Genomic DNA, 11,766 nt, shown 5'->3' with positions numbered 1-11,766 from the left:
AATACAATGGAACCCCTAGTCATCTTGCAACCACTAGATACAAATGTAACTTGTACTCTAGCATCATTAAGTTTACTTAGAGAGAGAAGGTTTCTTGCCAGACCTGGTATATGAAGAACTCCATTGATCCCCTTCACTCTACCATCTGGGAATTGAATTTTAATTCTGCCTCTCCCTACAATCTCCAATGTAGAATCACTAGCCAAATATACCTTTCCACCAACATACGGTTCATACTTCAAGAACCACTCCTTCTGGGAGGTCATATGAAAAGATGTGCCAGAATATACTAACCAGGTATCATCTAAGGTAGGTACTACCAGGGCTACTACAAATGCATCTGCATCACTCTGAGAAGATTTAGTGTCAGAATACTTCTTTTTCTTCTTCTCCTCCTTGCAATCCTTTCGGATATGCCCTTTCTGCCCACAGTTCCAACACTTCACCTTTGACTTCTTGCCTGGAGATTTAAATCTCTCTTGAGACTTGGGATTCTTTCCTTTCTTCTTGGCTTTGTCCTTCGATTTGCCTCAAATAGAGAGTGCATCTTTTGTCATCTCAGAAGACTTCTTTCTCATTTCTTCTGACAAAAGTGTATTAACCATAGTATCCATCTTGAACTGGGTCGTAGTACTATCGATAGCCATCACTAAGTGACCCCAAGAGTCAAGCAATGAACACAACAACAACATGCAACATTCTTCTTCCTAAATGACCACACCAACATAAGTTAACTGTGCAAGAACCATGTTGAATGCATTCAAATGATCTGCCAATGGTGTTCCTTCATCCATCTTCAGAGATTACAACTTCTTCCTCAAGAAAAGTTTATTCACCAAGGATTTGCCTTGATAAATATCTCCCAACTTATTCTAGAGAAGATGTGCAGTCTTCTCCTCATGGATATTTAACAAAACATAATCAGCAAGACATAGCCTGATTAGACCCCTTGCCTTCCGGTCGGCTAAATCCCAATCTTCTTGCTTCATGTCTATAGGTTTCTGTGCAATCATAGCAATCCAAAGATCTCAGTCAACCAGTAAGTCTTCCATCTTAAGTTTCCATAGTTCAAAACTAGAACTGTTAAACTTCTCCATGTCTATGCGCCCTGAGGTGCTCGCCATCTTAACTTGTAAAACAAACAAGTAGACACTCTGCAAGACTCCCACTGAAACAGAATTGACACAAAAAAACCAACCCTACCCAACAACAAAATGGGCCAAGCTCTAATACCACTTGAAAGGAAAGCAAGTGCGGAAATTCGCTTCACTAATGTCAATTTGCAGGGGAAACCAGGATGGTGTTTACAAATTTTCAACTTTTACAGAATATGACACAAGCATGAGCATACACAATTAAACAACACAGAGATAGAACACACAGAGTTAACGTGGGAAAACCCTTTTGGGAGAAAAAGGTCCACCACCAACAAAAAATAACTTTATTATCAGTATATCAAATACAATAAAATTTAATCTACAGACTTCCTTTCACTCTGTCAATCAATCGTTCCAGATGTAACATACAACACTCAGATCACAGTATAATTACAGATCGCTCAATAGCTTATGATAACTCGTAACCTAACATTCAGTTCACATTTGGCTTCAAATACCAAACTGGTTGACCGTTACACCTGCACGAGACGGTTGGGAAGTTGAACTATCTCTGTCAGTCTGCAATCATGGACAGTCTCATATACACCGACAATCTCATCCTTAGTGTCTGAGTGTTCACCTTTTTGGATCTCGGTTCGATCTCACATCCGCAGTCGGTCTCTGCTCCATCGGCCATCATTATAGCTTTCAACCAGTAGAGCCGATTGCTCAATGATACCCGATCACCAAAGGTGAATCCATTGGGTCATCGACAAAACACATGAAATGTTACCCCGATCTCCGATAACCAAGAGCGGACCTCATCGGCTCATCGGAATCAACACTATGATGTTACTCCAATCTACATTGTTATCCCGATAACCTAAGGTGGTCTCATCAGGTCATCGACACACGCCCAAAACTGCTATCCCGATAAGCGAAGCACTCCGAGACAAAACAAAACGGACTCATCGAGACTTCGGTGTAGCCTTCATCACATCGACCCGATTGTCGATATCAACTTGGAGCACCTAAGATAGCTCCATCGGGTCATCAGATCAACTCTGATGCAGTCTTCCCGATAGCTGAAGTTATCCTGATGACCGAAGTTGACTTCGTCGGGTCATTAGGATAATGCCAAACCTGCTTCTCCAAGCTTTGATGAAAGAATATACATTGGCGAGATTCATACCGATAGAGCTCACAGATTTCCTTCACACTATTTCATCGGCAAGAGTTAAGTCGACCAATATGAACAAACGCCAAGTGAATTAGAGGTACATTTCCAACAAAAGATTGGTTTCATGGTTGAGCAAAAAGAAGAATTCTATTTCTCTATCTACTACAGAGGCAGAGTATATTGTTGCTGTAAATAATTGTACTTAGGTGGTATGGATGAAGCAAATGGTAAAAGATATCAGAGTAGTGTAAGATGAGCCTATTGCTATTTACTATGACAAATCAAGTGCAATTAACATCTCTAAGAATCCGATTTTGCATTCAAAGACTAAACATATATCCATCAAGTTTCACTTTTTGAGAGAAAAGGTAAATGAGAAGGAAGTCAGATTGGAGTATGTGTCTACCAAGGAACAAATTGCAGACATCTTCACGATGCCTTTTCCTAAGGATACTTTTGAGTATCTCAGAGGGAAGTTAGAGGCGATTTCCCCTCCTGATCAGAACTAAGATGCATTTGGTATGCATCAGTCTAGTGCATTTCGCAGACTTCATATCTTGTGATCTGGATTGATGGTCGGTGGTTGCTACTGAAGGGGAGTAGTCAGTTTTGTGAGTCCGATGTTTAAATTTAGTTTTGAGAGTTATTTTTGTGAGTTTGATTGCAAATATGTGCCTTTGCCATTGATGTCAAAGGGGGAGAGAGTAATGTGAAAAACCATAAGAAGGAGAGAGTCATAAGAGATTTGGGAGAGAGAGTCATTTATTCTTTCATATCATATGTTTCCATCAATGCCAAAGGGGGAGATTGTTGGAAGAATGCTGCAAATATGTGCTTAAGAGATATTTGAGAGATGTGTTGTCATTGATGTCAAAATATTTCTCTATCTATGACAATGATGCAGTGAATTTTAGTGAGTTAGTTTGTTCAGCATGTTAAAGATCAGAGTTTGCAGATTAAAGGGGTTTTAGAGGGATGTCTATAGTTGATTTAGTTCAAGTCTCAAAGGTCCATATGAAGATTTGATTGAGTTATGAGTATATGTGTTATGGCTGATTTTTTCAGTTGTTCAGTGATGTCAATATGACAATATTTTGATTTGCATTGCTCTGCATTGTAATATCTTGTTCTGCGGATTTGGTGGTATGTTTGGAACATTGGTGTGTGTCTTCAATTCAAGTGGTTCATGGTTTGGAGCTCAGCAAATTTTTTTTCAAGGTTGACAGTCATTGCAGTTAGTGTTCTTGAGGTCCAATATGAAGATACAGGTGATTCTAGTAATTTGTGTTGGTGCAAATGTTGCTATGGTAATTCATGATACTTGTGGATGTTTCTAGATCATGTGCCTTTTATTTTGGTGGTCCGCATTGATCGTTGAGCTTGCAATTGATGATTTCTTTCAGTATGTTGGTGTTCTTCATGTTCTTGGCCGACTAGATGATTGTAGCGTGTTGCGGATGAACAAGGCATAATTTTTGCAGATGTAGCATGTTCGAGGCAATCAATTTGGGTCTATGCACTATGTCTTGACTCACATTGTTTGGCCCACATATAGTATTGTATTGTATTGAGTGTGATTATATTTTTGTAATTAGGTGGTGAGTAGTTTTTTAGAGATGTCATATTCATTCTTCATGTTTTCGTCTTTCATACATATCTAGAATGGGAAGCATCCCTGCATCTATACATGGTTCTTCTTCTTCCTAAGGGGAGATAAGTGGTTTGCAAGAATTGGATCATGTTTTCCCTTCAATCACATACCATTGTTGTAGGTGTTTATTTGCTATTGGGGGGGATACATATGCTCTCTCTTTCCCTCTTATGGGGGGGATATTGATTGGATTCTCGTGATCGATGTAGTTCTTGGGGTGTGTTGATGTGAGACCACCATACATCACATGACATCCACTTGTCTATATTTGAATATGTCCTTTTTGGAGAGGAGTTTTGTCCCATGAGGATTTCTCCTTTTCTTCATTTATAAGAGATTAGTTGCATGATTAGTTGTGCATTAGTACCTAACATGGGATAGTTATCGGGACCCATATATTGCATCTTGATAATTACTCTTGCATTATTTACATAATATTTTTACTCCCTAAGTTGTACTTAAGGGTGGGAGGGTGTTGGTGTGAATACAAATATTTACTAATTAATTATTGGTTAGCGCCTATTTATACATGATAAGTTTTCTTAGGATAGCATATTTGTCACATGAAACAATCATTTAATATTTTTCATGTTAGTTATCTTAGGTGTTATTCTAGATAAAGATGAGTCATAATTATGCATTTAATTTTGTCATAGGGTAGTTGTAACTACTCCCTCCTCACTTACCTATATAAGCAAGCTCATTTGTACATTTGTAGCATACCAATTCATTTCAAGTGCATCTCAAGCATTGCTTCTTGATCTCATTTGGTGTTCATTAATCAGCTACAACATTCTCTTTTGCGTGGTTGGTTATTTCTTATTTATGAAGCTTGGCAAAATTCATCTTGGGCATCTAATTTCTTCAACAAAGTCCACTTTTTTGCCAAAACGTGGAAGAGTTTTCCTTGATTTTTAAAATTTGCTACATTTGACCTAAAAATTTGAAAGACTTAGAGATTGGATCTTGAAAAAAGTTAGTATATGAAATGTAGCACTTGGAGTCCAGTTTCCAAATCTGTAATTATTTTAATACCTAGATGATAGAAATTGACTTTCAAAAGGGATTTCGAAAAAAACACTCTTTAAAAATGCCTGTTTTAGGACCATGCCATGGACATGTACAACCACCATATTTTGACCTAATTTAATTTTTTTAACCCTTTTGGGAAAAGATCCATAAGACATTAAAGATTGACGATGATATATTTTTTTAATTGGTTTTTATTTACCCTAATTGTTGTTTTAAAAACCCCTCGTGTACAACCACCATAATTAGACTTAAACTTATCAGTTTTTTAATTTTTTCATTTTGAAAATAATTTTGTGTATATTGATGTCATTTAATTTTTTTTTCAAAAAATGTAATAACAAAAAATTAAGTAAATAAGTAAACCTGATATTTTAAGGTTTTGGACCAATTTCATTACAAATTAATTAAAAAATAGAAAAATGATCAAATCCAAAAAAAATTACATATTTGAAATCTACACAATGTAATCTATAATGGGTTTTAGTTTCATAAAAAAATCTTTAAATAAGGGCATTAGATATATGCTAGAAGTTTGTATTTTGTTATGTCATAGATCCAACCTTGTACTTGTAGGTCCAAGGTTAAGGATTGGGCTTTACATGCCTATCTCGACTCAAAACTTGATGCACAAGGTGGATTTAGTTTTCAAATTTTAAATAACGATGACTTGTTTTACAATGGGTTCTGTTATTTAATAAGCAAAATGAGTTTGTAGGATTTTTTTTTAAATATAATTTTACAAAATGGGGCCCCATTTTTTAAATAAAGGGCCCTTGTTATTTAAGAAATATATACTTAAAAAAATGAGTCCCAATTTTGTAAATAACGGGCCCCATTTTGTGAATTTTTGGCTTGGGCACTCGAGGAGTAACAGGTGCCCATTTTTCATGGTATTTTTCCTCATGAGTTGACTTCCCCCGATTTGGTACTCGTCATATTGCACTTTCCCATATGAATAATTTTAAATTATGCAAGATTATTAATAATACATGAAATATTCTTGATAATGTCTCACAAATTTCAATTGATAGATAAATCACCCTCTATAGAATCAATAATTATTTTGGAATCACCTACAATTTTTATATTTAGAACACCAAGAGAAGTAGCAAGTTTCATATCCCAAAGGACTACAAAAGCTTTAGCTTTGTTACTAGTTAACGCCCAAGCTTCCTGAAAAACAATGTTTATTTCACTTCTATGTAACCTAATAAAACCCCGCCCTCCCAAGATGTTATATTTGTTAAAGGTACTTTTTAGGTAGCAACCCCATCTACTCTTGAACCACATTGACAAGATGAATATGTAGAAAAGTAATAAACTAATGGCAATGAAAATATCTCCCAAAAATCATTTAAGAAAGTCGTAAAAATGTAAGCAAAGTAAAAATAAATGTCATTATTTTAACAAGCTTGAAAGACAAGAATTGTCAAAAAAAAAAATAGTGATCTTAAATCTTATAAAGAAGATAAATGTTACAATAAAATGTGTGGGAATATGCAATGAAAAAGTGTAATTATTTAATTAAAACAATTAAAACATGGGAGTTGAAGGCACTTAATTAAAGAAAAAATCTTATTTGTACTAAATGAGTCTATAAGACAAATTTTTAGATAAGATGGATGCCTAGAAAAATTCAAAGAACTAATTGTAGTAGAGGGGTACTTTAAAAAAAAGGGGTTATATTGAAACATTTAATTTTGTTAAAAATGAATATAATCAGTTATTTGTGCATTGTTTGTTAAATTTTATTCGAAAGGTTATCATTTAGATGAAAAGAATGCATTTCTCAAAGGTTGGTTTTAAAATATAGGATTTGTATAAGATAACTATAATGATTTTTAAAATCAAGTCAAGAGTATATTATTTATAGGTTAATAATATTTAAGGCAAGTATGAAAGGAGTGGTTGCCAAGATTTTTGAAGAGTTCCAACACGAGTGCTTAGTAACATAGCATCTTTGACCTTGATCTTTGTGTGAACTTTTGGGATAACGGACTTCTAATTGTGGTTTTATTGTTGATGGTAAAACAATCACAATTTATTATCTCATGTTGCTTAATGAAACAAAGAGTTTTGAAGATCTTATTAACTTTTGGTTGCTTCATTATGTTAGTAAATTGACAAAAAGATGACAGAACAATAATTTTTCAATCCAAATATAAACATGAATTGCTAGTAAAATATCAGATAAAAACACAAGAATTCTTCTAAACCAAATAAATGTGGATGAAATTAGCTAGATCTAATGACCTAGAAAATATAATTGATACACTATTCAAATTTATAATTTGGGGTATTATCTATTTTACAATAACTAGAGCCAATGTTATACAATTATCTTAGTTTCCATGTTAATGTTATCATCCATAAATCTTCATTGAAGCTACCAAAAGGATAAATTTTGATTAATATTTGAAATGTCATGATATATTTTGTGTTTCTTATTTTTTGTTTTTTATTAGATTGGTTATAAGAGTGATTACAATCTACTATGTATTTTGTGTTTAATTTGAGTTTTATTTATTTATTTTTATGTTATAGAAAAATATAATTTATATAATTACATTATGATTAACAAACGTAAAATATGCAACAACATGAATAATACTATGTATATCAACGTGGTTGAGAAGAAATCTTGGTGATTTATATTTTGTACAAAATAGACCTTTAATATTCTATTGTAATAGGAAAATTATAGTTCATTTAGCAAGTAATCATATTTATCATTCCTAAACAAAACATGTAGAGGTTTATCATCATTAGATAATTTAGAATTCATTCAAAGTATGTAATTTGACCTATTTAATTTAAACTAAATGTTAAGTTACAAATGCTTTTTGCAAACTAGCTTAAGTGAAAGACAGATTTTTATTGTTATACAAGATCCACATTTTATAATTCTAACGATCTTTTTAAACTTTTAGGTTATCGAGTTTATAGGCTACAATGGCCAAGTTTCTAAAGGGTTAGATTTTTTGTTTCTAGTTTTTTATTTTTGGATTTAATATTGTCACAAACACTTATTATTAAAAAAGATTAAATAGCTAATGCATTATACTCAAAACATTAATTATTTATGTGGGATTGGGTTCTCGATATAAATTATCAATATGTTAACTACAACTTGCTAATTGTTTATTATCAAGACCAACCATCTACTATTATCAATTATTAGATGAACCATCATTTTTTGATATATTCTTTGATCAAGAAGTATTATATTTTAAGTTTATAAATATGAAATCAATTTTCTTATGTTAAACTTAATCATCATATAGATTTACAATCAAAAAATAACATTTTACTTATCTAAAATAAACCTATACAACTTTTTAAAATTAACAAAATACATAAATAAAGAAAACATTCAACTCAAAACCAAAACTTAATTATATAACAATCAGCCCAATTTCAACTTGCATAACTACATTTGTGTGTAAGAGAGTTTAAAATGATATGTGTTTTGGGACTTTCTTAAATCGCAAGATAAACTAGAACCAATGGACTTCAGACCAACACGCAATTTTCATTGTTATTTTCTGAATTCCTTGGAAGGGTCGTTCAAACCTACAAAGAAATAGAAAATTCCGTCTATGCAGAAGACGATTGCTTCGTTATCTTGAACGTATCTCTCACTTGTCGCGTACCAGAATTTACAAACTGCCCAAATCAAACAGAAAAAAGAATATCAGAGAGCAAGAGATGATCGAATAATGCAAGTAATGTTTGCAGAATATGAAACCCTAATTCACCTCGAACAGGAATTCTTCCGTCGTGGCATTCACTCGAGAATACCCAAACTCCGAGTAACGTACCAAACTCCAGTTAGATGGCTGCATCCAAATCCAATCATATATAAAGAGCGTAAATTTATTCTTCTATTAAAGATTTAGTACAATTCTAATTGATTGTCTAATCTTGTTTAATTACTCACGTTAGATTCAAATTCATCGAGAGAAAATCCTGCCATCCCAATAACGACATGAATGGGTGCGCTATAATTCATGGTGTGATATGTATCCACTCCGTTCACATCCTTCTCAGGAAGAGCTTTGCAGTCATCATTAAATAGAGCACATGTTCGTTCATAGTTGTGAACATGGCCCCACAGCACCAAATCAACCTGTGAAAAATCCTTTGTTAGATCAATTTTTGTTTTAATTTCCATCAAACAGTTTGAGATCAAGGATCAATGTTCAATGTTGATTAACCTGGTACTTGGGAAGAAGTGGTTCAATGGCTGCAACAAATTTGGGATCTACATTATTGTGTATACTCGAATACATGGGTCGATGTCTGTTGTTTTTCCAAGCAAACATCATATTTTTGTTACAATGATTTTTTATCAATGTTTTCGATTACATTTCATGATCTTTTATCAAAATAAAATAAACTAGAATATGATCCTAAACTTTGATTGAAAATTGTTTATACAATTAAATTAAAAAATTCAATAATTCTCATGTTTTGTCAAAGAGAACAGATATTTAGAAAAACATAAATAGAAAACGTTATGTTACCCTGTGAAAACAAGCCACGGTGTTTGCTTGCGGTCCACAGAAGCCAAGTCCTGCTCGATCCATTCATACTGAAATCCAAATCAAACAAAAATAAATTGTCAATATAGTTTCAAATTGAAATGTTTTTTAAAGTCATCAATTGCTCTCTTCTGTATTTTATCATATGAATACTTCACATTAATATTTTAGATTGCATTCTATAATTCATTATCAAAATAATTTACATTAATATTTTAGATTACACTCTATAATTCATCATCAAAAAAAGAAAAATCGATAACAAGAAAAATGAAATAAACAAATTGTGAACTCAATACCTGTTCACTACCTGCACTCCAGTCATGCTCGGTAGAAATTACAGTGAAATGCACTGGCCCTTGACTGACCGAGTACCATGGTTTGTCCTCTGTTTGTGTCGGCATAGGAAAATATCTCTCATAAGCAACACCACATTCTCCTCCAGAGTCTGTCAGCTCGTATACCGAGTTACTGCCCGGAAAGTCTCTGAAAATGAAATTCAACAATTTACTTTTACTGTCAAGCCCATTTTGTGTGGAAGACATGGAAACTGGAAATCTAAGTTAAGGAAGTATTTATAACCTTTCGTGATTTCCAATGGCAGTCATGTAAGATACCCGGGAAGCAAGTGGAGAGATCATATGGAGGAAGAAGTCCCATTCAACAAGAAATCCCGTTGCATAGCTGATATCTCCAATATGGAACACAGAATCCACATCTTCTTCTTCTGTCATGGCCTTTATAACTCCTAATGACCCTGGCTGCCAATAATTTCACTGCCCCACATTAGCCTTTATAGAAACAAGAAAAAAAAAATCATTGTAAAACCTGATATTAAATTACACTGGAACTTGAATGTTACTTTCTCTTTTGTGAAGATCAAACAAATTTGGGGTTTGCCCAAATGAATATACCTGAATGTAATGCTCATCAGATGCATCAAGAGGAGCTTTCCCCATGTCCCCAAATGCAAGAAATTTTATGTGGCTTGCACCTGCTGCAGGAGGGGTGGAAAATTGTACATGATCACTCCAGCCCACATTATCACTGGAGGCATTGGAATTTCAGGCTTACAATTTATAGACAACTGGAATTTCCCACTTCAATTAAACCAAGAAAAAAATTGAAAAATCTATCTGTGACATTTAAGTAGTTCAGAATAGAATTACACCTTCCATATCTGTAAACATATTTCTGAGAGGGAAGAAGTCCAGTCATTAAGGCCGTGTGAATGTATCCAGGATCATGCCATCCAAAATCGGTGGCAGGGCTTGGAATTAGAGGGCCACCTAGTAGAATAACACACTGATATTTTCTCATTTTTATAATTATATTTTGTCACAGACATAATATTTCTACAGTTTATGATATTAGTTTGAATTTTCTTTTATTTAATTTGATTGAATTTTTTTGTTTTTTATCAACTTTTACAATCTATCATAAAGAAATAGAAAAAATGAAAAGAGAAAATAGATCATAAAGTTTCATCCAAAATATTGAAGAGATAACCCACACAATCAAATTGAGAAATCAAACAATCAAATTCTAAAACAAATCAAATTAATTTGTTTTATGAAAAACTACCCAGATAAGCAATTAAAAAATCAGTAAAGTGAATTTACCACACATATCAGCTTGAGTGAAGGTAGTAACAGTGGACTTGGAAGTCTTCCCAGATGCATACTGTAGATATTGATCGCCATTGCTTCCACTGATCCATGTCACTTTCATCTGAAATGACATAGATCTTTATTAATTGAGGAGTACATATAACTATTACTAAAATTGAAAATCTGTCTCAATTTGAATAAATGCTTAGCCACTTACCGATGTTCCTGTAGAATCTATGCTGGAAATATGAGCGTGAAGAGGCATATTTGGGTTGGAAAACTTGAGAGGCTGTGAAGAGTTGAGGACGCAGGGAAGATCATAACCACCTCGGAAGAGAACAAACTCAATGTCTGTGCGGATATTGACAATGTGAAATGACAAAGATCCACTGCAGGTCTCCACTGTACAAAGATCTGCTGTGTTCGTCTCACACCTGCTTTTATTGCATGGTAGATACGAAGGGTCGTTCTTCAGGAACTGGGACTGTTACAATACAGTTTATATACTTAGAACGAGCAATTACTTCCACTATTTCAAGACTTATGTGTTGACTGGGACGGATTTGAACTGTTGGTGCGTTTAAGTCTGAGTGTTAAATATAAATAAAACATAGCATCTATGGTATAAGGGAATGTAGATTCACTTAAATTT

The 11,766-nt window shown here is 33.7% G+C and overlaps 1 protein-coding gene across 1 annotated transcript; it reads right to left on the bottom strand.

The window, feature by feature from the left end:
* Window positions 1-8,580: 8,580 nt before the first annotated feature.
* LOC131062334 (probable inactive purple acid phosphatase 24) lies at window positions 8,581-11,442 on the bottom strand. Its single transcript, XM_059214213.1, has 10 exons — window positions 11,332-11,442; window positions 11,127-11,235; window positions 10,676-10,793; window positions 10,419-10,551; window positions 10,087-10,265; window positions 9,804-9,990; window positions 9,487-9,554; window positions 9,178-9,262; window positions 8,901-9,089; window positions 8,581-8,799 (listed from the first exon to the last, which is right to left on the bottom strand). The coding sequence occupies exons 1-10, from the start codon at window positions 11,377-11,379 to the stop codon at window positions 8,710-8,712; spliced, it is 1,206 nt and encodes a 401-aa protein (XP_059070196.1). The 5' UTR covers window positions 11,380-11,442; the 3' UTR covers window positions 8,581-8,709.
* Window positions 11,443-11,766: the final 324 nt, after the last annotated feature.

This window comes from Cryptomeria japonica, chromosome 11 (assembly GCF_030272615.1).
Source record: "Cryptomeria japonica chromosome 11, Sugi_1.0, whole genome shotgun sequence".
Classification (NCBI taxonomy): domain Eukaryota; kingdom Viridiplantae; phylum Streptophyta; class Pinopsida; order Cupressales; family Cupressaceae; genus Cryptomeria; species Cryptomeria japonica.
The sequence above is the reverse complement of the archived record's forward strand: the minus strand, read 5'-3'. Positions and strand labels throughout refer to the sequence as shown.